Genomic DNA, 25,944 nt, shown 5'->3' with positions numbered 1-25,944 from the left:
GCAAATGAAGTCCAGAGTCTCCGGGGAGGGGCAGCATTTGATGAACCTAGAAATCAGGCAGTGTTGACGAGCCTTCCTCGGGTCTTGAGTGAGCTGTTGGTGGGTCCTTATGAGAGTGACAGAAGCGAAGAGAGACGGGCAGAGGGAGGCCGACACGGAGCGCGGCCCACAGGCGAGGCGGCGCTATGGCGAGCGGCTCAGGTAACGCGGCCCAGCGAGCGCCCCGGAGAAGGGAGGGAATTCGGCAACCCACCACGGCCTTCCTAGTGAGCTCCTGACCGGGGTTGGGATAAGCGCCCGTGTGCCCCGCACCTGAAGGGAAAGGGAGGCTCCAGTCAAGCAGTGCCCCTGGCAACGGGAAGGGCAGCTGATCTCCGGAGTCAGCCTCGGTTTCTCTCATCTGACGTGGAGCTTGCTGGGCTGTCATTTCTTACCCCATAGGGTTGTTGTGAGGGTAAAATGAGACGGCGACTCATGCACGCCTCTGCTTAAGGGGAACGGTAGTATAGAGGGCAGTTAGTTGATAAGACGATTTGGACCACCTTCTGTTCCTTGCTCCCCTACCCCGGTAGAATCTCCTCCCCTTAAAAGAGGGCTGTGGCTCATCTGCTTTGTACCCAGAAAGGCTCGACGTCAGCAGTTAAAAAGCCGGGGGTGATGTGAAAGATCTTCACGTTAGATCCTGAACAACCCTGCCAGTCAGAGTGGGCGATACACAGAGCCGTGGTGTGACACTGTATAAGGCAACTTAATTTGTTCGTGTGGGGGTAACTTTATCGCTGACTCTTTTCCCCCTCCCCTGATACTGGAAAATTTCTTTCTCATAATATTCAAACTTGCCTATTAAGGTTGATTTGCAATGTAGGTTCAGGGACGGACATGAGAAAACATAAAAAGGGTAAATTATGAATGGGATTCTCTATTGCAAGATATGGGGGTGGCTGTTTAAAAGAGCTAGGCAGATTCAAGGAAGAGAGATCTGTCAGTGATTTTTAACTATAATATCTACACAGATACGAGGTGCTCATGAACTTCCTGGGAGTATTTAGAAGATAACCACTGGAAACCACTGTTGGGGTAGATGAACTTTGAGTATGATCCTGCGAGTCATTTTTGTATTGAATTCTGTAGCACCACACTTTATCTAATTCTTTGCTTCTACCATGCTACCCTTAATCACTTTTCATTACTTGAAGTTGGCCCCTGCCTGTTTGAGTACTGTTCATGTAGTTCAATAGGTTATAAAATGTTTTTGGCAATAACTTGAGGTAACTCTAAAGAGTAAGAATTAAGACAAAAAATGAAAGATCTTGAAAGGACTATATTCTTCTACCTACAAAACATTGGGAGACAGCACAACATTTTACAGTGGGGTATGGAGAGGGTGTGTGTATGTTTTGGCACTTGTAGTGTCTTCTCTGGCCAGAAAAGCTAGGTATTTTTCTTGGCTTGGAATTTGTGGGAAAGGTGATAGTTATCCCTATCGCCACATCTTCATCCTAGGCAAATTCATTTTGTAGGGCCCATGTTTGATACTACCTCTTGATTGGTATGCAGGTTAATTTCAGTGTGGAAAGGATAGAGGAGCAGACTGAAGCCATAATAGAAACTACATATTTAAAGACAGAAAAGTCTAAAAGCTGAATATCACTGTTATGAGTAATTACTAGATATCTTGGTCCATGAATTAGGTGTTGGACCTGAGCCTGACAGAGTTCAAATAATTCCTCCTCCTTGGATTCACTTGATGGCCTTTTCTCATTCTTGGTTCTGTAAGGCCAGCATCACAAGTTTTTGAGGATGAAAAACATATTGCCGTGCTTTTTATGATTAAGAATGCTTTATTGTAATAAGTTCTAACAGTGATTTATGAATCAACTTTATTTGGAATTCTGTTGCTTGATTTTTCTTGTGGATTTATTCATTCCCTAATCAATTTTGATTGCTTTTTTATCAACATTTATTCTGCATATTTCTTTAGCTAGCCAAACATACAAGCATAGCCTCTTCCTTCTCTACCAAATGACCTTGTTTGGTACATAAGTTTGTGTGCGTGTATAATTATTTCCTTGGGCACTAATCTGAACTGCAGTTACTCTCTGTTTCTCCTGCTGAAGCAAGACACAAGCCTCGTCACGTTTTGCTGAGCCATGCATGGATATCTTGACAACTCCAATAAACTCTCAAAGAATGTCTATTGATAGCGCAAATCTTTTGCTAGCAATTCACTGTGGAAATTTTATTAGATACATTTGCTGTTACTCTCTGATAGAACAAACTATGGAAACTAATGTATTTTAGCCTCATTTGCCTAACAAAATGGATGGCTTGTGGCAGTGCTTGTAATACCCCCCACCCTTCATGTACTATGTCACACTCTTATTCAAATCATATGTTTGCCTATTTTGAATGAGAATTGGAAAGTAAAAAACTATTGTTGATGAATTTACTTTACTTTGGAAAAGATTACTTGTTTTCTTTGGAAAGATTCTCTTTTTTCACCATTTGGGCTACTCTGAACACCGAACTTGGATAAGGCTGGTATATGAAAGATTTCCTTCTGTGGAATTGTATCCAGCGTGGCAAGAGATTCCTCTGGGATTCATCCTTTGCTAAAGATAACTGTGTGAGGAAAACATAGCGTAGGAAATATGTAATGTTCCATGTGGCAGAGCTGGAGGAAGAGGAAAAAGATACTGTTGCTGATCCTGGGACGCGAAGCCCCTTGGATTCTGAATACTTCCGTGTTGTTGTCTTGTAGGGTGTTCCTCTGAAGAAAAGTCATTTAAGATAGTTTAGGAAGGGTTTAAATGAAGTAAAATAAATACATTTAATCTAAAATTCTGTATATTGTCTCTGCAGATATAACAGTTCCCAAAATTCTTGATGCCCAGTTTGCTGGAGTAAAGGGAGGGACACACTGGAATCTGAGTATCATTTTGTTGACTGAGGTTATGGGAGATTTTTTTTTTGAGGATATGCCTTTGGAATTGGCCTCCATTTGCAGGTTTAAAAAGGAAGTTTTTATGTTATAGTTCAGCAGCAGAACCCATGCAAGAATTCTGAAGTAACAGAGGTTTTATACAGATGGTCATTTTTGGAGCTGCAGTTAGGACTTCAGTACTATGGAGGCTTGCATTTTTGCCTGGTGTCAGTAGTGTGATGAATGTACAAAATTAATGGTGGGGGCCTGTCCTGTAGGAGAGATAGCATTGCAGTGGGTGGAGGAAGACAACATTCAATTTCTTTTTAAAAGAAATTGTGCATTCTTATAATGAAGAGTACATGTCCTAAAAGAAAAAAGGATAGCCCTTCACTTTTAAATAGATGCAGAGGAGTTAGCCGTGTTAGTCTGTGGTAGCAAAATCAAAAAGAGTCCAGTAGCACCTTTAAGACTAACCAATTTTATTGTAGCATAAGCTTTCGAGAACTTGATTCTCGAAAGCTTATGCTACAATAAAATTGGTTAGTCTTAAAGGTGCTACTGGACTCTTTTTGATTTCACTTTTAAATGTTATTACTAAAAGAGCTAGGTAATAGGGGTGAATGGTTGCCTTTTTCTTGAAAGCTGACTTCCAAATATATAACAATTTTAAAATGTTGTAGAAGCATTGGGGATCAGTTGAGGGAGAATCGTGGCTTGTTATAGTAATAAAATGGGCATTGCCTAAAAGATGCTAGTGCCAGTTGCACAAAAACATGTGCCTGTATCAACATCAGGGATGTGCTTTTTAGAGGAAGATATGGGTTTCAGATTTTGCTGGTAGCTCCTAGAACACTTGAAAAGGAGCTGATGAGGCTTGCTAGTAATAGAAGTATACACCCAGGGGGGAAAATGGAAGTATTTCATAAATCAAAAAGAGGGCAAGAATGCTTCTTCTCTGAAAACATCTGTACAAAACCTTTTTAAAGATGACAGTCTTTATTCCTATCTTAATGTCTGTTATGACAATGAAACAGAAATTGTCAGTGCTTGACTACAGAGATGGGAAAGAATTCAGGAATTATCATCTGTGCTTGTGAGTTATGCTTTTAAGATATATTCTAAATTGAGCAGAGAGGCATAAGTAGGTTCCTGAACAGCAGCAAGTGTTGGGATATACATGTACCATTGTGTAAAGGTGGTAGTGCTGTGGTATAATGGCTAAGAGCTGCGAGACTGTGATCTGGAGAACTGGGTTTGATTCCCCACTCCTCCGCCTGAAGCCAGCTGGGTGACCTTGGGTCAGTTACAACTTTCTGGAGCTCTTTCAGCCCCATCCACCTCACAGGGTGATTGTCGTGAAGATAATAATAACACACTTTGATCTGAGTGGGTGTTAAGTTGTCCTGGAAAGTGGTATATAAATCAAATATTATTATTGTTGTTGTTATTATAAGAACATCCATCCTCTTCTTGCAGCAATGTGAATTTGATGCTTTGAAAATTAGTGGTTTGTTATTTCAAGGCTATGCATGCCATCTCTTAACTGGGTCCCCACATCATCTTCATGTTTTTCTTGGGGAGAAGGCACAGTTCTCTATTCTCTTGTGCCCCCCCCCCATACTTGCACATGGCAAGTTATAGATCTTTTGTTGTGGGGTCTGTGCCTGTACACTGAAGTGACATTGCAGGATTTTTTTTATACACCTGGAAAGTTTAAAATTCTTAGCAATTATCTGGTTATGGTCCTGGAGTGGCAGAATTCCCTTGACTAAAATATTCTTTATAGTATTGTCGAAGGCTTTCACGGCCAGAGAACGATGGTTGTTGTGGGTTTTCCGGGCTGTATTGCCGTGGTCTTGGCATTGTAGTTCCTGACATTTCGCCAGCAGCTGTGGCTGGCATCTTCAGAGGTGGCATTGTAGTTCCTGACGTTTCGCCAGCAGCTGTGGCTGGCATCTTCAGAGGATTAATCATCTAAACCACGCACTTCAGGCAAATGGCTACTCCAGAAATGAAATCCGAAGAGCAATCAAACCCAGGATGAATCAAACAACCAAGGAAAAACAGTCTCCTACAGGAAAAGTGTTTTTGCCATATATCAAAGGAATTACTGATCAGATGGGAAAGCTTATGAAAAAGCATAACCTTCAAGCAGTATTCAGACCCTCCCGAAAAATACAACAGATGCTACGATCAGCAAAAGACAGTAGAGACCCCCTCACCTCTGCAGGAGTATACCGTATACCCTGCAGCTGTGGACAAGTTTACATCGGGAACACAAAGCGTAGCATCCAGACAAGAATAAAAGAACATGAAAGACACTGCAGACTTGGACAACCTGAAAAATCAGCAGTGGCTGAACATAGCCTAACGCAAACAGGGCACAGTATCATTCCAGGACACCAAAATACTGGACAACACTTCCAACTACTTTGTCAGACTGCACAGGGAAGCCATTGAAATTCACAAGCATAAGCAAAACTTCAACAGGAAAGAAGAAACCTTAAGAATGAACAGAGCATGGTTTCCAGTTCTGAAAAACACCAGGCTAACAAAACATTCTATCCCCAACAATAGCCCTGCAGAGAAGATTAGCACATCAAGCCCCAATCCATATGCAAAAGAACCTCCTCAGGATACAGTGAAGCCTCCCGCCATTAGCATTCCACACCCTGGGAAACTCTTACAGGATGACTCAGCTCAACCCCACCCCTCCTGAGTAGATACAAATGACCTACATCTTTTCCACACTGTGACACTGAGAGATCTCTGTCTTTTGGTGCTACACCTCTGAAGATGCCAGCCACAACTGCTGGCGAAACGTCAGGAACTACAATGCCAAGACCATGGCAATACAGCCCGGAAAACCCACAACAACCATCATTCTTTATAGTGTTTGTCCATCTCACCTGGGGGGAAAATGCCCTATGGATAAAGAATCCATAAACTCTCAACCTGTTCTGGTGACCAACCAACGCTGCTGTCAGGAAAGCCACACAGTTACACTTACGACATTCATCTTGTATTTGTATGAGGGCAACTTCTGATTTTGTGGCCTCTGTTTTCTCAAGAATCTTGGTAGATGATTTCCCCCCTCTTTATTATGACAGCTGTTACATTTTTTCCTTAGTCTTTTCTCAACCAGTAACAGCATCCACTCCTTTGGCTTTTTCTCACATGTCATGTTTTAAATATTTATCATCTTTGTTTCCAAAAGTAGAAGCAGTCTCTGTGTTATCTTGCTTTCAGTATTAAATGGCTGGTTTAAGGCTTTAAAACAGTGATTCAGATGAAATATTTTTAAAAAATCTATAGATATAAGGTCCAACATCTAACTAAAATAACATTTAACAATCAAATAAATGTTCACATCTTATAGTAACAATTATATGCTACCTCAATGGGTCACTGCAGAGGCGGCATAAACTTTCTAATAAATAATTTGTTCATTCACTGTAAACCAGGCCAAATATTCATATTGCCAAGGCAAATTAAGTACCCACTGGTTCTTTTAACAGATGTTGTTTGAGTTAAGTTCATCCTGCTTCTTTTTTACTTCCAGATATTTTTTGACAGTAGCTGTATTGGGTGGGGGTTGCCAAGATCTGCAGTGGATAAAACACCAAAATCTGTACTGGGAATTGCCCTTCTTTGACTCCTGCTCATAATTTCCTCCAGTTCAGTCCTTAAGAAAAGATGCTTGGTGGAATACATTTGATTAGATGACAGGTTTCAGAAAACTTTCATTAAAGTATTAATTGCCTGTTTTCATTCATGTGTGTATGGAACACAAATTTTCCTTTATTCCAGTAGCCCCTTCTGACTCCTGGAAAGGATCATTCCTGTGGTAGTTGGACATGCACAGAGGAATAGCAGACTGGTCAGGGTGCTGCAGAGAGGAGGGGAAAGGGGGTAAAATTACCCTGTCTGCTCTCTTCTGTTAGAGGAAAATACAGATGGAGCCACTTCAGCCCCTTCCTTCTGCTCTCTGTTGTGCCCAGATCTACTCAGCTCTTCTTCCACGTGAGTCTTATGATCCTAGGAGGGATTTTTCTTCTTCATTCTGGCAGCCCCTTCCATACCCTGAAATGGGGTGGGGAGCGGTTCTTTGCATGTTTTTTGCTTTTATGGACTACATATCACATGGCTGCAAATGCTGAATTTCTCTCTGTTTTTATTTTAAGCCAAACAGATGTTCTCCTGGTTATTGGTGACTTACTTTGTTTCCACTGAACAAAATCTGAAAACATGCTTATGCAAGTCCAGAAAGTTAAGGTGTGATAGAAATGTTTTTAATTAAAACGGGGAAAAAACAGTATGGGAAAAGTGAAGAAGAAAGATAATTATTATTTAATGTAATAGGGGGATCAAACTGCAAGTCATGGGTAATATCGCTGGCCAAAGTATTTCATGAGGCCTTCCAGAATCTCAACTGATGTGTCTCCTTAAAATTTCCTGGTAATGTAATCTATCCAGTGTTCTACAGTTGATCCTGTTACATTCCTCGCTAGTACAAAGAGGCAGATTAAGGAAGCTTGCAATGACACATGGAAAGAATGGCATCCCCAGATGAGGTGAATGTTTGTAAAGATCAGCTTGTTGCTACATATCCACTATGGCCTGTTCTGCTGCTAGAGGGAAGTAGTTGTGGGGAGGGCGGTTGCTGGAACACCAGTTAGCCACTGTAAAATGTCAGCTTCTACCTTGCTCCTCTTTTTCAGGTAACCTTTGTTAAAAGCCAGAACTACCCAGAGGTACAAGCTTAAAGGTATTCAGTTCTTAGCATGTGGGTTATAGCCTGGATATGAATGAAGGTTCTGTTGGCAGAGACAGAAGAACCTGCCCTGCACTATAAATCACTATAGGTCCTCATTGGAGAGAAAAGTGGCATATAAATGCTCAAGCGAGGGCATCACACACCCCTAAGTAACAGTAATTGATTCTAACAGTGATTTGTTAGAATCACAGGGAAAGCATTTGCAAGAATGTTTTCAAGGGTACTCTGTGTTTCTGACTTTCGCTTGGACATTGTACAGCTTCATGTACAAAGGGATCATCTTTAGATGGGGGCGGGGGGAGATTTTAACAGCTGCAGAAGACGCATTCTTTATTCCAACACATTTCAAGCAATTCGCTCTTCATCAAGAGAATGCAAAATAACTATACTTTTGAGAGCCATTTAATGTTATTTTGTATTTCGTTCGTGAAGAACTAATTGCTTGAAATGTTTGGGGATATACATGTTTGAGTAAAGAATATGGCTCCTGGAATGGTCAGTTTGGGAGAGGGTATCATTCTGCTACTCCTATAGTATCTTTAGTCATCACATATGACCTTCTGTCTGCACCAGTTACAGTCTATCTAGAAATGCAGAGGGCAATGTAAACAAATTGACCTTGTTTAGTTGGTCTTACCAACGCATTTGATGCTGTCAGCAGAGAAAGCCTCTGATCCTTGTATGATCAATTTACCTCCAAGTAGTCAAGTCTTATCTGATGTTTCCATGGCAATGTGCATAATACTGTGCAGTTTAACATAGCCATGGCTGATTGCTTTGTAGTCTAGAGTGGAGTGAAATAGGGCCTCATCTCCTTGCTAGCTCTTTGTCACTTTTCTTTCTCTGTCTGTTCCTGAGTTATACTCCTTCTGTTGTTGTGGGTGGGGCTCCTCTTTACAAATAATATTTTGCACCTTCCTCACAAATAAAGCCAGCTACAGAATCTCCTTAGCTTGCTTTTCCAATGCCCCACAATACACAAAAACCTATTAAAATATTCCTCTGAAAGTATTTAATTTTGCTTCCATGGGTTTGTGCTGACAGTTTAGCACATGAAGATATTGTAAATGCATAGATGGAGTGGGGGGGCTGGGTTGGTCGTAGTGTTTTTTTCCCCTTTAAAAAGAGGTGCCAGTACTCATTACATTTGCTGCCATGGGGCCCAAGCCTGCTGGCCAGAAGAAATGTCAGTACTATGTGCTGGCATGTACCACCAGTAAAAAAGCTCTGTTGATAGGTATGTACTAAAAGAGCATGGTGAAAGTCAATTAAACACCCAAAAGTTGCCCACTTACTTGTACAGTCTGCTTTTTTTTCTTTTCTAGAATCTCAGTTCTCCAGAGATTGCTTTGTAAATTAAAACACACACAATCGTTTGTTTGTTAATTCACAAAGCAATCATTAGGTCAAACTAATCTTATGTTAAGGCATCATCCATATGCATGCTTTATTAAGAATGCAGTTCTTTGCTGGTTTTGACCAAGGCCCTCTAGTCTAGCATTATTTGCATGAATCTACTCAATCTCATCAACTGGCAAGTTGTAGTTGGACCACTGGAGATCGACTAGTGGATTCTGGCTTGGATCCTGTGATATCAGCACTTTTCTCTAGCTGCTGTGGAAGCTGTACTCCATTGTAGAGCTTGCTTCCTCTGCCACTAGCACTTCTCCTCAAATAAGGGATCCTTGAAAAACATTGGTCTTGTGGAAGTATTAGTGGCAGAATAAGCAAGCTCTGCAAAGGAGAACAGCCTCAGCATTGGCTGGAAAGAAGCACTAAGGAATGATGTCATAGGATCCAAGCCATGGGCTGCTTTCTGTCCATGCTTTCGTTATAAGGGGAGGCTCTCCAACGTGATCTTTTCTGTAGCAGGGCTCTTCATATTGGTACAGAAAGCAAAGATGATTCAGCTTGCAAGTCATTCCAAGGAGAGGTATAGCAGAAATAAACAAGATAGAGTAATGTGCTTTAGCTAAGACAGGGGCTACAGAGAAGCCAAAAAAGGTCTTAAATTAATACCTTTTTTTTTTGGCTGCTTGTATTGGCAATTAGTATAAGAACTATAAAGATGCATTTTTGCCTATTATATCACAAAATGGAGGGGGGACTGGCAATTGATTTTTTTTCCTGATCCAATCCAGGCTTTGCATAAACAGGTTTTGGATATCAGAGGAATTTGGACCTCCTTGAGTAATTATCTATACATCTTTAGGATATTTCTGTGCTACTTTAGTGGTAGGCATATGTCTTAAGAAATAACCAAGAATGCCTGGTACTGTTGGTAGCTGAAGTAGAAAGGGAAGGGCTATATTTCTAGGTTTTGTTGCAAGGAGATCAGTATTACTTATAGGGGTACTAACTTTCCCTATAATGTTCCATGTAGTGTCTGTCCATTTGAAGGAGATCTTTTAGTAAGTGCCTTAGCCTGGTGAGAGCTTGTAAGTAAGTGCCTTAGCCTGGTGCCCCACTGGCAGATTGGAGTATCTATCAACAGTGAATTTGTAATGATCCTTACACGTTTTCAGACCTTGTACACCCAGAGCAACATTAAAATGCTCCACGGTGAGGGACAACATGCCAAAAGAGAGAAGACTATATGCTGTGCAAGTACAGCCTTTGTGAAGTCACCCTACAGTTTGCGAAGTGTTTCTGGAAAATGAAACTGCAGTTGAAATAATTGCCTTGCAGCCTTAGCATGGGGACTTAGTGGGCTGTGGAGTTATTTCTTTGATGGCATTAAGAAAAAACAATGGCTCCATGCCTTGATGCAGCTCAGCTTGTGAGATTTAGTGGCATTTTAAACGCACTAAGATCCAGTTATTTGCTGTGAGCTTTGAAATGGATATCCAGGTTCTGCAGTAAAGAGCATTGCTTGGTTTTAACTTTGTTACAGTAATAAAGAATAACATTTGATTTCCAGGTGTCTTAATATAATACAAACTTGAGAGCCCCAAAAGAGCTCATGGCACTTTTCGGGTACAAGAGCTGCGTTGACTTAAAAATTGCTCACACATTTGGAAAACTGGAGTAGCATATGCATGGTGGAGTTCTGCTCTGTGCATGCTGTCCTGTATTCAGCATATTGCATGATTGGACAGTATATCCTCGTTTCTGTAATTTTACCTTAGACAAGAGGAAGGGTAATGGGGGATTTGGCTTATTGTGCATTTATCACAGGGTACCATGTATTCACTATTTCCGACTTGCCAGTCATTTGAACTGGCCATTAGTTCTTTCTCTGTAATTAAGTTGAGTAACAAGACTCTTGTTGCAGTGTGTGTTCAGTGTATATTCACCCAATAATTTTATTTTATAGAAGGTGTTGCAGTGATACCTTTCATATCATTTGTATAATACTGGAAACGAAAAATGGAAGCCTTGAATGGGCATCATTAGATGGCCTCCAAAGTACCCATCAGCTTCTAGTTAGAATGTCATGCTGGTTTAATTACCTTTATACCAGTGACTACCAGCTACGCTAGTCACCATTGCTCCATATACCAATGACTACCAACTATGCTAGTCACCATCGCTTTATCCATTGGAATTTACTGTCTGGGCATGCAGCGACAGCCACTCGCATAGATGGATTTAAAGGGTGATTGATTCATGGAGGATAGGTCCGTCAATTACTACTAGCTAAGATGACTCAAGGGAAACTTCCATGTTCAGCACCTGTCAACTTCTGAATGCCAGTATCCAGAGGCGGCATCAGGGGAAGGCTCTGGCCACTTTGTGACACAGGATGTTGGAGGAGATGGACTGGTCCAGCAGAGCAGCCTGTTCTTATACTTAAATCGATCTGCCACATTATCTGCTATTATGACACCAGGAAAATTGGATGCTTCTCTGTGTGGAAGAGATTGTACCGCCTACGTCAAGACAGCTAAATCCTTAGCAATGGGAACATATTTATTACATTAGAATTAATAGCTCTTGCGTAAAGCATAGAACCTGATAAAGAAATGCTTCCTGTGAAGTAAGCTATTTATTCCCTCTCTTCACAAAGCTATTGTGTGCATAATGTATGAGGAACATCTCCCATGCAAAATGTTCCATGAAATGAAGGGAAGTATTGTGGGTTTTTAAAATTTATTTGCATTATTTATAGTCTGCCTTTCTCACTGGGAGTCAAGGCAGATTACACAGTGTAAGTCAATACAGTTAAAAAGCAGGGATGTTCAATAAACAATGCAATAGTGTACACATCTAGGGTTTGCAGAGATTTGAAAACAAGCTGAAACAATGCTGAAACAGAGCAGAAGAGAATCTAAACTTGACATATTAAACAACACAGAAACTACTCAGTAGGATCATACTTATAGTAACAGATAGTACACGGATCAAGATGAGTAGCCGTGTTCGTCTCACTGTAGCAATAGAAAAGAGCAAGAGTCCAGTGGCACCTATAAGACTAAAACTGCCATTAATTTTGTTAGACAGTACATAGTAATGAAGTCTATAGTCCCTATCCCTTTTCCAATGCATCTTTTTGAAACCGCTTCCTTACAGTACAGTCCTCCTATCTGAGCAAAAAACCTCTCTTGTATAATTCAGTTTTGCATAGTTTGAGGAAAGCCAAGAGAGTGGGAGCTTTCCTGACCTCTTCAGGTGGCCATTCCATAAAGTGGGGGCCTCCACAGAGAATGTGCCTGTATGGGCAGCTGTTGGTTTTGCCCATGTGTAGGGTGGCACCTGCAGAAGGTCTTGCTCAGATGAGCAAAGCTGCTGTGACAGAACATAGGGAGAGGAGCAGCCCTGTAGATATGATGGACCAAGGCCATGAAGAACTTTATATGTGATAGCGCAAATCTTTAATTGAACCCAGTAACTGATGGGTAACCAGTGGAGGGACTGCATAATAGGAATAACGTGTATGCTACACCCAGCTTCTGATAATAATCGAGCTGCTGCATTCTGCGTCAACTGAAGTCTCCAAGTTGACTTTGAGGGGAGACCTATGTAGCATTGTAGGTGGGTTGAGCTTTGTCTTCAGAACTGTACCTTATGATTGGCCTCCAAAAAGTAGGTACTGTTCAACTGGATGACATGATTTCTAGTAAGCTGTACGCTGGAAAAATAACTTGGCTTCTCAGTTTTTCAACATTCATGATGCAAAAACTGCTGCCTCTTGTTTAATGTCCAAGCAACTTATGGTGGAGTGGCTGGAGTGCTAGGCTTCCCTTTGCATTTTTCTCTGGAGTTGTGACCCTGGGGATTCTTGCCTTTTTCATAATAAAAATTGTGTTACAGAGAATTGCACCTTGCATCATTTGGATGGACTTAGTAAGGCTTTTCTTCTTTCTGCTGTTGCTGCTATTGAGCAATGAGGATGTGAAATTGCCGTTTGTGGGGAAGGCAAACCCTGATGAGAATAGGGAGGGTGATGGTTGGTGGTGGCACTTTGCATTCATGGGTACATCCAGTCCCCAATAATTCGGTATCTGTAAGATAACTGCTAACACTTGCATATTTGCAACTTGACAGTGAATATTTGTTTGTTTCTAAACAATCCTACTGGAAGGATTCTTCTCTTCCTCTTCCATACTAACTCAGTATGTTTCTTACTTTTTATTTTTTTATACATTTATTAGCTGCCTTTCTACCACGTACGAAGTCGAGGTGGCTTATAATACAAATAAAAACAATCACAGATAGAAGCAAAGTTTAAAATCAACACAGTTTAGGACTGAGAGTAACATTAAAACTAAGTTAATTAAACACAGTCCTAAATAAAAATGTCTTCAGCTGCCTTCTAAAGATTAATTGTGACTTCCATGGGGGTGCTGTTCCATAATCATGGGATTTGCACCGGGTAAGCTTCTTTAGCTGATGAAACAGTCAGGAGGGTCTCTTACTGTGATCTTAATTCCTGGGCAGAAACATCTGAGAGAAGATGATCCTTCAGATACCCCAGTCCCAAGCCATGTAGGGCTTTAAAGACTAAAACCACACCTTAAATTATATTTGGGTGTGGATTGGTAGCCAGTTTAATTGCTGTAATTTTGAGGTCACATGCTCCTGATTGCTGCCCCCAACCAGCAGCCTAGCTACAGCATTCTACACTAGTTGCAGCTTCCAAACACTTTTCAAGGGTAGTCCCAAGAAGAGCGCATTGCAGTAGTTCAGTCTAGATGTAACTAAGGTATGGATCACTGTGGCTAGATCTGACTGAACCAGGAACAGGCACAGCTGATGTACCTGCCAAAGCAGGGCAAAAGCACTTCCAACCACCACAGTCACCTAGTTTTCCAAAGTGACTGTTATGTCAAGCAGCACTCCCATTCTTTTCAAGGGAAGTATAACCCCATCTAAGACAAAAGAGATCTCAAGTTCCTGGTCTGCTTTTCTACTAACGTCGAGAAACTCTGTCTTGTCAGGAATCAGTTTTGGCTTGTTCACCCTCATCCAGCCCATTACTGAACTCAAGTACCAGTTCAGAACATCAACCACATCCTTGGAATCAGGTGGAAAAGAAAGGTAGAGCAGAGTATCACCACATATTGGTAACGCCACAGCCCAAACTTCCTAATGATCTCTGCCAGTGGCTTCATATGCATATTAAATAACATGAGGGATAAGGTCAGACTTAATGAAACCCCACAGGTCAGTGGCTAAGGAGAAGAACAGGAATCCTTCTGAGACCAGTCTTCCAGTTAGGACTCAAACGACCGTAACACGGTGCCCCTTAGTCCCAGAGTTGAGAGGCAGCTCAGAAGGCTATCATGGTCGATGGTATTGAAGGCTGTTGAGAGGTCCAGCAGGACTCACAGGTTCATACTGTCTCTGTCTAGTTCTTGGTAAAGGTCATCTACCAAGGAGACCAATGCAATCTGTGTTCCAATGAGTCCATAAAATCAGTCTCTTCTAAGAACCCCTGGAGCTGAGAATAGTCTCCTGTGAATAGTCGAAAGGCAAAGATTACTTGACCTGTCAAGGGCATGGAGGACATCCTGGTCTTGTCTTCTGTCCCATTTAAAAGATCTCCATTGAGATGAGAGTGATTGATGGAGGGAGGAAAATATGGTGGACAAGTGAAGATTGGAACACTATGTAACACTCAACAGGGTGGATTTATTTAAATCAAGATGGGTTAAATATCCCAGAATAAAACTAAATAAGTGCATAAGAAATATTGCTATACCCAAAAACATATTGATTTGAAACTGTATAAAGTTTTTATTCATTCTCAGATGTATTATATTTTAAATATAATCAGGAGACTTAAGGACACATTAAAGACTTAACACTTTTTAAAAATAACATAAGCTTTTTTAGAGTAGAATGCATGAGGTCGGTCCTCATGTCACAGAATTTGTACCTGTATACACACACTCATACATAGGTATGAAGAAAATAGTTGTAAACAGCAGGGTTAAATGGGCATGAAATTTTCATGGTTTTTAGAAAATGATATGCAGTGCATTTCTTATTTTAATACTTCTGATTCCAGATAGGGTTTATCTTACAACCTGGAGCAATAACAACTTTTATAACCATGACTAGCTAATGGTTTGAATTAAAGCTAAAAGGAGCTACTTCTTTCCAATGTCCTCCTTTTTAAAAATATGCTTCTTCTCCAAGAAATTTATTAAACCTGAAACTTTTGAAAATTCATGCTTTAATTTTTTATCATTGATTTTTATCCCAGGTGCAGACCTTAAAGCAGCAGTGGTTTGAAGAACCCTGTTAATAGCGACTCTGAATCATGTATTTGATCCAATTATTGCTACTTTCCCCTGCTGGATTTGGTTCTCCGCCTAAAATATTTATCTTGCAGAGGCCATGCAGCTAACTGTCTGAAGAATTACCATCATGAAATTGGTATCTGTTTTGTCTTTTTAGTAATCCAAAAGAAGTTCAGTATATCTATGACATGTATAAAGATTTTGTGTTTCTCTTAATTACCGTATCTGATGCAATAGTAGGGATGCAAAAAGTTTGGAATTACAAATCATTAAGTACATGTTCTGTGTGGGACTTACTTGTGAATGACTGATTGCTGGGAATTTCTCCATTGGTGTCCATCTGCATGATTCATCTGTCAGGAACAGCTTGGAAATCATTGAAGATGGGGTTGTTTTCCATCTGTATGGTATTATGCTGTAGAACCAAACCTGTGATTTGACACCTGGGATTCAAACCCTGGTTTGTTTGGTAGGTTTTCCAAATATTAATACCTTGGATGTCCATGAATGCCATTTTCTTACATAGAAATTCTCATTATTTATTTAACCATGGACAGTGAGAGAGGCAGGTGTAAAAAGATTTTAATATGTTTAACATCTGCTTGAACTGTATTCTGTCTTTCCTAATCAGAAAATTATGGTTTGTTTTTTTGTTATCTCTAATAGCTAGAAAATACTAATGACAACTGGTTTATCAGCCTCTTCCTTTGCCGCAAGCCCTTTGACATTATCAGTACATGTGTGAAAAATATCCCCATTATTAATTGACATTGCTCAGCTAAGGATTTAAGCAGTAGCTGAATTGTCTCCACAGACTTTGCTCACTTTCATTTGACAATCCAGGGTTACAGACAATCCACAGTTCCCTTGTTGCTTTGTAGGATCATCAGTCTCAGGATTTGCACACATGATCAACCAGTTTTCATACAGAATTCCAGATGTGTCACTAGGCGGTAAAAATACTCTCCCATGTCAAGAAACATCGTTTTACAATCTTGTAGGAACTCATTCAACATTTTAGTTTGCTGAGGCAACCCATCACAGTGACAGCCCTGAAAGACACAGAGGGTAGCAGCAGTAATGACAGAGGTGATTGGGAGGAAGGAAGCTGGAAACAGGAACTGCAGTGTAGGGAGGAATTGACAAATGGCCTGTGGAGGCAGGAGGGGGTGGGCAGGCGGAAACATTTGGTGGCTAAGTGGGGGGGCGGGTATGGGGAAGCAGCCAGAACAGGGAGGGAGGGTTGGGGAAAGTGGATGTTCCTGGGGGTGTGGGATTTTTCTTTCCCCATGACTCCTCATAAGTCATTTTCTGTTACCTTCCATGTGGGAGAGCAGTAGACTCCCAGTACCTGGCTGGTGGGTTACAGATTGTGCTCCCCTAGTGTAATGGCTGTCTCTTCACCAAGGATCGTTTCAGCTTGCCAAGCTATTAATGAGAGCTAATCAGCATAATTTTACTATACAATCTGATTTTGTGTGTGAGGAGGAGTTTTGATATAATTTGAACGTCACTGATGAACAGACTGACACAATGTAGAATGGAACTGAAACCAAGCTGAGCATGACTTAAAAAGCTGAGAGGAAGCTTTTTTAATAGGAGCTGGGAATAGTAGGGACAAATGTGTGACTTTTTTCATGAACGGTGGGAGGCAGAAAGAGCCCCGTGGCGCAGAGTGGTAAGCGGCAGTACTGCAGCCCAAGCTCTGCTCACGACCTGAGTTCGATCCTGGCGGAAGCGGGGTTCAAGTAGCTGGCTCAAGGTTGACTCAACCTTCCATCCTTCCGAGGTCGGTAAAATGAGTACCCAGTTTTCTGGGGGTACTGGGGAAACCCGGGCCCAGCGGGACATATTATCGTTCCGCCGGACCTGTAAGACAGAGCTGTTCCGCCAGGCGTTTGGTGATTGAAGGGGGCGGTGCCATGTCGGCCTCCCACCTTTGGGGTGGGGAAGGTTCTCCCCACCACTGCACCTTGTTAATTTGTTTTATTATTTGTATATTGATTTTAGTTTTTGTTTTTATCAATTTTAACTGTTCACCGCCCAGAGCCCCTGGGATGGGCGGTATATAAATTGAATAAATAAATAATAAATAATAAAGTGTAGATGACTGGGGAAGGCAATGGCAAACCACCCCATAACAAAAGTCTGCCAAGAAAACGTTGTGATGCAACATACTCCCCATGGGCCAGTAATGACTCGGTGCTTGCACCTTTACCTTTAAGCCCCTGAATGTATTGAGAAGGAAGGATGGGTGAAGGCTTGAGGCAGAGAGGAAGTGTTTTCTGGGTGGCGAGGTTTCAAAGTGGAAGCCTTTCCAAATAAAGAGAGCCAGAACAAGAAAGAACTAGGGCTAGAACATCTTTAGAAACAGCTTTCTTTGGTTATGGACAGAGATCTCTGGAAGTCTTTCCTATTGGGTAGATCGAGACCAGACATCAGGCTATTGTACTTTGATTGGATTGAAACCTTTTACAATAATGATTAGAGAACTTACTGTCCCTGATTGAATCATCTCTCTTGGCTTCTCCTTTTGTGCCCAGGTTGCACCTTTCCATGCACCTAGCTAGCCATCGTATTACATGATTAATAATCATGCAAAAATAGGTCACTGGTCTAACTCTCGTCTTGCATATGCACCCTCTAGCTGAGGTGCACACCTGATTCTTTTGGCAAGCAGCTCTCATATAGGAGTGAGACATATCTTTCCAAGACTGCAGGATAGACAGGGCTACTTTCAGACCAAAAAGGAAATAGAAACTGGGACTACAAAATGGAGTCAGAATGGTCAGGGCAGCAGAACTTGTCCTACACTGTTTAGATCTTTGGTCAAGACCAGCATTTTGAATTACATGCAGATCTGTATGTTCCAGTGAGATGTGATTGGCAGTACAAATCCCAGTCAATAAACTAGTTATGTTGTGAACAAATTCATGTATCTCAATGCTGTTAGCACTATGTAGTTTAACTTGGGCATTATCAATTCAGAGATAATTATAGCGACATCTGGATTGCCATGGTAGTTGAAATTAAAGATTTTCTGCTCGGTATGTGGGGGGGTGTATTTTAAACTATTTAGAAAACAAATTTGCTGACTTGTCCTTTCTCCTCTTTTTTCCATCAAGATTTATCCATGCATTACAACGCAGTTTTATGAAAGCAGCTCAACGGATTTCTGACAAGTTGAATGCACAGAGGAGGATTTTCATACTCACTTTGGATTGCTGCCATCACTGTGACATCCTGATCACCAGACACCATGTACTGCCTCCAGTGGTTACTGCCCGTTCTGCTTATCCCAAAGCCCCTCAACCCTGCCTTGTGGTTCAGTCACTCAATGTTCATGGGCTTCTATCTACTAAGTTTCCTGTTGGAGCGGAAACCTTGCACAATCTGTGCCTTGGTCTTTTTGGCCGCCTTGTTCCTCATCTGCTATAGCTGCTGGGGGAACTGCTTCTTGTATCATTGCTCTGGCTCCCAGCTGCCGGACGCTGCTCACGATCCCAGCATAGTTGGCACCTAAAACCCTCCACTTGGTTGCAAGCTCCTCTTCCTTTTTCTTTCTTTTAAAAGAACAGTTCTATGAGAAGGAAGGATTGTAAGGCATGTTGTTGGAGTACAAGCAGCCTATTTGTATGTCTGGATTAAAGTGTTTCATCCATGATCAGTTACCCTCCCACTATCTGCCTGTAAAATTTGACAAAAGCTGTCCATGGTGATAACTCTGGTGTTAACATCTGTGTTGGGGTTTGAAGCCACGCAGTTCATGGGGTGGGGAGTGGGATTGGCTTGTGCTCTTGCCTTCTGTATTGTCAGAAATCGGTTCTTCTAGCTCTGATCTGGTGGCGAAGACACCTGCTGAATTTTTAAATGTTGCGTGATGCTGGAGTTGAATTTGTCTGACCCCGTGTCCAGATCGAGCTGTGGTTTGGCCTTCTCAAATGCATGGCCTCTGACTTTGAAGAGCCAGGAAGCCGCCTTTCCATCTTGCTTTTGGTAAAGGTCTAGTCTTCAGTCACCTGGAACATCTGAGGGAGAACTTACAAATGGCTTAACAAGCATGGAAGCTGCTCGAGCCAGAGGCTGTGATTTACGTCTGCTAGCCAAACTGGAATGTGTGCACTGCCAGATTGTTTTCCTGAACTATTTATCTGCCTAGGTCGTAGCTCTAAAATCCTAGAGTTGTCATGATGCCACTTCTACAGCACGGGCACAGAAGCTCGTCTTCCTCTACCCTACCTTTTCCCAGCCAAATCTCTTCCCGCTCTTCCCAGCCAAATATCCATGGTTTACAGAAGTCTTGAGTTGACAAGAAGCATGCTGCGTTTTAATGTTTGGGGATCCCTTTTTTAGCATTCCCTTTGTTATTTTTAAGCTCTCCATATTTCTAGCTTGAAGAAGCAGAGTGCTGGCAGGGGGTATTAAATGTACTAGGCTTGCCATGGGAGGTGGGTTTTGCTTTTGAATACTGAATTGGACCTGTCATGTGAGTGACACTTGATTCCCCTCTTTGAAGGGAAGAGTATTATTGTCTTGTCGCAAGCACATGAGCTGCTGCATACATGCATGGGAGGAAGGAAGCAAAATAAGACTTCCCTCTTCTCAGCTCTTCTTCACCCCTGTCCCCCCACCCCATTTTTTTGTGTTCTCCATAATGATTCTGGAAAGCCCTTTGGAGCTTTCTGCATCATAGCTTTATTGTTCCCGTTTGCTGTTTGTTCTCTTGCACATCAGTAATTTCCAGGGACTCTCTTGTTCTGCCTTCCCTAGCAATCCTTTGCTTGTGTGAAAAATGTAAACTTGTCCTTGGGGAGGGCTAGCACACGTTTTTTTTCCTGTAACTTTTTAAGGTTACCTTCTTGTTTGTTACCCACTAGTATCCGCACAATCTTCCCCTGGAGGAGCATTGCTGGAAAGGCTTTTCTCTCCCACAGGAGCTGGAACTGAAAAATCAATTGTGAAACCTCCAGAGGTTTTTTTGGTTTTTTTGTTTGTTCATTGCACAGCTGTTCAAAAAGTTTAATAAAGCTTTATAAACTTTGGTCTGTGGACTAGTGCCAGTTGTGATGTATTCAGTATTGCTGGACTAAGATCTCTGGAACCGTAGCCTTTTATCTCTCTTCTTTCCCCTCCCCCTCAAATCATACCTTTTGTTCCAAAGAGAAACTGCAATTGAAAACAAAAGCTAAGCTTATAGGGGGATGAAACAAGAGCTGTGGTGGTGCAGTCTAGACACTGGCCTGTTGACCCTTCTCACAAAGGGTTTAAATTACCATTTTTTGGAGCTCAAAAGGCACTATGACTTCTGTAATAATGGACAAGCTATGCTCTTTTAGTGCTCTGATATTTAGACTTATTTTCTCCTTAGTTTCAAGTTGCGATCCTGTGCTCACTTACTCAAGAATAAGCCCCACTAAAATCAATGGAACTTACTTCCAAGTAAACATGCCTAGGATTACACAGGAGATATAATTGTTGCAAACAGCTGTGTGCATGCTACTACAAGGAAAACTATTGAAACATCTGGGCTGTGTACTAGTTATGCCCAGTGCTCGGGAGCAGCGGGGTGGGGGACGGTCTTCTGTTTTTCCCTGGCTTATTAAAAGGGCATATGGATTCTCAAGGTGGATTACACATTATGAGATTAGTACAATCAGTATCAAGTATATTTCCATAAACAGTGCCCTAGGGTAAATAGATACAAGTTTAAAAGACATAGCATTAGCAAGAATCCAATACATAGTAGAAAAAACACTGAACAGAACATAAATTCTAGAACTGACATTAGACAACGTGGTGCACAGGTGGTACATAGGGGTACATATTTAAAGCAACAGATAATATGTAAGGCAATATAGTAATGAAGTCTATGGTCCCTAACTCATTAGCGAAGCGTCTGACCCTATCCCTACAATACAGTCCTCCCATTTGAGTAAAATACCTTTTTGAATAGTTCAGTTTTGCATTGTTTGTGGAAAGCCAGAGTGGGGGCTCTCCTGACCTCCTCAGGCAGGTCATTCCACAGGATAGGGGCCACCACAGAGAACTTATAGAACTATGGCTGTTAACAAGAAAGTGGTTGCCTGTGAACAACTGGTCATAGTTTATGCAGCTATAACCACTTAAGCTTTATACTTTTACATATTTACAGACTTAAATACCTTAAAAAAATAGACTCAATCCAGGAAAAGGGCAGATGAGGGCCTTCTGAAGTCCTTTGGAAGGTAACACTAACATCTTCATATCAAGAAATATTCTTTGGTTTGAGCTTTCCATTCACTTGCCTGGGCTGAAGGTTCTGCATCACTCAGCTTCAATGCTATGCTAACTGAAACAGACAAAATTTATGAACTGATTCCCACATGCATATGAGGAAAAAGTTTCCAGTTGGCCTGCTTCAATTAATGCTTGGGCAGCTTTTTGAATGGCTGGCTTTCTTCAACGCTTCAAATGAACATTACAGCAGAAAATATAATTGCAGGCCAGTGCTCATCTGGTGTGACTACACCTGGAGCTGCTCAAGAGTGATAGCATTTTGGAATAACCAAAACAGAATTTAAAAAATCACAAACATCTGAATGTCCTGAAAAAATATCTTGTTTGGGGTTCAGGTATAAAACTGTTAATTGGCCAGAGGAAGAAGTGATAAATTGCCTTAATCATAGAGATGATGAGGGATTTATAAAGCTCATGAAATGAATTAGTCTACCATTGTAAGGTTTCCATAGCAAGAAAAATAAAGGGGAGCCTTTCTTCACAAATCTCACAGCCATTCCTAAAATGCAGCTGGGAAAATCCCAGTTTGAGTATAACATAAGGATGTTCCAAATGTAAGACAGTGGAATGGTGCTTAGTGTTCTAGCCCACCTCCTCTCCCAAACTTTTCATATGGCTTGTTGCTATTACTTTACATTGGGAAACACTCCAGTTGATGGCAGAAGTTTTCCTGCTGAGCAATTACACTGACAAGCGAATGTGCCCTTTGACTGTGTCTCCAGAAGACTCCCGTGGGGCAGTGGAATGGAAGGTAGCAATGTTGACTTGCAGCCAAACAAATCAGACGCTACAAGCAAGAATAAGCAAATGCTTTTACTATGGCATGGGGAAAATGAACTCTCATCCTCCCTGGTTCTCCTGATCTTGTTAGTTTCTTCCACCTGACTGCCAAACTAAGGCTATATCCTCAACTTGCTGGATAGCATTGTGGCACAGCACTGTGCCACAGACCTAGATTGCCTTGTCCATGCAGGAAAATCCAATTGCTATAATGCAATGATAGCATACTAATGATTTGTGGACACAGCCTAGATGCAATGGGGGGAAACACTACGTTCTGACGGCCCTGCTTACTGTGGATCTGTATCCTATATGACCACAGGAACAATAATATGTCTTTAAAAACTATAGTTATCTATAGGTCTCCCCACTCCCTATGCTCTACTTACACATTAGTTAATAAAGTAAATACGACTAAAATGCCATAAGTGTCCAGTGCGTGCGCTCTCTTTCTGGCACCTGTTCATATTTCAGGCTGGGAGGGAAGGAGTCTAATTTTTTCATAGAAAGTAGAAGGTGTGAGGACAGCTGTGTCTTGCTTTTTTTCCCTACTGTATACCATCACTTTGCTGCTAAGAGCATTTTTGTTTCTCCCAACCCATCTGCATTTGAACAGAGCCCGCCTGGAAGAAAAATGCTCCAAGCAGTGGAGCTCAGAGTGACATACAGTGAGATGAGGGATGCATGCTCCATGTTCTGTCAAATAGCTCCCTCCCCACCTTTACGTGTGGGAACAGCTGGACATGTGGACAAATACATAAGGATTTCCCTGTCTGATGGTGTTTAGTCCTAAGTTACACATAATATAGCCCACTAGAACCATCTGTAAATATTGACCCAGATCCAAAGAAGTGTGAAACGGGTCCTGCGCCTAAAACATCTGGCCCTCATGCAGGCGATATGGAAGTCAGCTGGTCTCTCAAGCTGCTTCTGAAATGATTCAAAAGCAGTTGACGTGGGGCAAGGAGGGGCTGCTATTGAAGAAAAGCAAATCCAAAGCCCCTTGGGTTCAGGGCTGAACACCAAGCAAGCCAGTCAGCCTTTTAAAAAAACCCAAAACCAAAAATCTGGTCTAGCATAAGGCCTTTGTGGGACGCTAAACGATTCTTTGGATCTGAGCCCATGTTTCCACTGACTCATGTTCCCTGTATAGGTTGAGGGGAATCCTGCAAGATCTAAAATCTTTCCAAGGCCCTTGTGTCCTTTGTCCTGCCTCCTGCAAGCTCTGCTTCCCCTGCCCTGTGAAGTCTGAAGCAGTGCCTCTTGCTCCTTTATTCCCTTTTCCTACTATCCTCCCCTGCTAATTATATATGTTTCTTAAGGTTTAGATTACAGGGTTGATGAGTACTTTGGAAAGAAGAGGCATCTAACCTTAGTGAGGATGCTATCATTTATTTATTTACATTTTTTAAAAGTCAATGAGGTTCTTGAAGCAGAATAAAGCGCTTCAGAACAAAGACCTACAGCCAGCAAACATCAAGAATATCACCCCTCACCCCCCATCAGGAAAAGTAATATAAGCAGCAGCAGGCGCTATGATTTCTGAAAGAGCTGCAGATTAAAAAAGCATCTTCAAGCATGAAAGCAGAGCAAAAGATTAAAATTGCTATAAGCTATTAGGCAAAGACTAAATAAAACATCATTCAAGCAGAAGGGGGGGAGGAATCAGAATGGCTGGGAGAAGAACCCAAGTTTTTATCTAAAGGGGTCTCCTCCAACTGCTGGAGAGTAGCTTGTGTATGCCCTAGAAGACTCAGGAAAAGGTGTTCTCTAGGCTATTTAAAAATTCTTTTATTTCATAGGATTTTTCTTCTGTGTTGCTTAGTGAATACTGTCATTTCTGGTGCTCCTCCTAGACCATGATCTTCATCTTGGACAGACAGAACAAAACTTTATAAGGTGCTGGAGAGGAAAAAGGAAGTCGCTCTGAATACTTTTCATTAATCAGAAGTAGCTCTCATTAAAGAAAAAGTTGGTGACCCAAGTCTAACATGTTTGGCACCAGATCTCTGAAGGAACCACAGCCCCAAGTCCAGATGTTGCTGTCAAAAAGCCCCTGTCTTTGGCCACTAACAGCTTTATCTCCCAAGATGGGCAAGATGTGTGTTCTCTGCAAGCACCCATTGAAAGTTGCTACCACATTCTTAACAACAGGTGTTTCCAAAGGCAACAACATTCAGAGTACACTGCAGTAATCTAACTTGGATAACTGGCCAGATTTTGCTTCACAAAGAAAGGTAGCTGTTCATATACCATCAAAAGTTGGCTAAAAGTTCTATATCTTTCAGTGGAGAGCTGCTCCTTCTCTACTGGCACAAATCTAGTAGCACCTCATGGTTTAGAGCAATGGTATTCAGTAGACAGCTTGCAGAGAACCACACTTGCAATTACCATCAACCAAATTAGCCATATATAAGACCATCTCTATTATGAGGCCTGCACCTCCAGGAGGCTCACAACTTACTTGTTCTTCAGGGGGCAAGGGCCTTGCCTGTTACCAAAATAGCCTACACATGTCTACTCCCCAAATATTGGAACATCCTTCTTTTGTATGTGCATGGCAAGCAGAAATACATGAAAACTGGGTAAGTTATAGGATCTCTGCTCACGTGCCCAGAGGTCCCAGATTAGGATACTACTAGGGAGAGTCACAAACAATACAACTGGGGCTTAGCAAGGCCCATGCTGAGCTCATGGCAGTAGTAGGATTCGAATGATCAGAGTACTGATTTGCAACCCAGCCACTGAACCACTATGCTGTGGAGAGTGAAAGTGGAGTGAAGCAACAGAGGCCAGCTTGCACCTCCAAGGAGCCGGTAACAAATCATATGGGGCAGTAGGCAGTAAGCCAGGAAAAACTGCTGCAAAGAACTGGGGGCATTTGATGCTATATTATAAAAGTGCTGAAAGTGCTAAGAACAGGATGCGCCTCAGAATTGTGTTGGAGCCAAAAAGTTTAAATTCTGTTGGTGGTTTTGCATCTAATTACTTGACTGGAAAAATGATAGTCGCTGCTATCAATGTGCTTCAAGTATCTGGAGTGTCAAACTAGACAGATGTTTCAAGAGATGACAGTAGATTGCAAGTGTCTGATGGCTGTCTCCAGAGATGTTGATGGTCATAGATAAGGCTTAGTATCTGATAGATCTTGCGCTGCATTAAGGGTATCAGAAACCCAATTATGGAGAATCACCCAAATGTCAAGGAGGGAGGAAGCAGATATAATAGCCTTTAGGTAGCCCAAGTTATAATGGGTGGCATTCTCTTTTGTCCTGCTTGGAAGTGCCTGGGGGCTGTTGGAAAACCACGGGAACCTTGCCCTTTAATTCTGGTATACACAGTTGCTGCTGGTTCCAAGGGATTGCCATGTTTGAGCTGCATATGTAGTTGGAGCATTTGAGCGTTCCCTATGGTGGGTATCCTAGGCTGCGTATCACACCCACTTTCCTAAAACATGAGGAACAGTTGCTCAGAAGAAAGACGGGTGGCTCCTAGGC

General features: G+C 41.7%; 1 protein-coding gene across 3 annotated transcripts; it reads left to right on the top strand.

Annotated features, from left to right (window-relative positions):
* The first annotated feature begins 119 nt into the window (after nt 1–119).
* On the top strand, nt 120–20,433 carry BLCAP (BLCAP apoptosis inducing factor). Of its 3 annotated transcripts, XM_054981950.1 has the most exons (3): nt 145–201; nt 15,355–15,527; nt 18,517–20,433. In XM_054981950.1, the coding sequence occupies exon 3, from the start codon at nt 18,651–18,653 to the stop codon at nt 18,912–18,914; it is 264 nt and encodes an 87-aa protein (XP_054837925.1). In that variant the 5' UTR covers nt 145–201; nt 15,355–15,527; nt 18,517–18,650; the 3' UTR covers nt 18,915–20,433. The 3 variants fall into 3 exon arrangements, with proteins under 3 accessions (XP_054837924.1, XP_054837925.1, XP_054837926.1); XM_054981949.1 differs by lacking the exon at nt 15,355–15,527 and having other exon boundaries at nt 120–201; XM_054981951.1 differs by lacking the exons at nt 145–201; nt 15,355–15,527 and adding an exon at nt 246–266.
* Nucleotides 20,434–25,944: the final 5,511 nt, after the last annotated feature.

The sequence above is a fragment of the Eublepharis macularius genome, chromosome 5 (genome assembly GCF_028583425.1).
Source record: "Eublepharis macularius isolate TG4126 chromosome 5, MPM_Emac_v1.0, whole genome shotgun sequence".
Taxonomy (NCBI): domain Eukaryota; kingdom Metazoa; phylum Chordata; class Lepidosauria; order Squamata; family Eublepharidae; genus Eublepharis; species Eublepharis macularius.
This window is presented reverse-complemented; position numbering and strand designations above follow the sequence as displayed.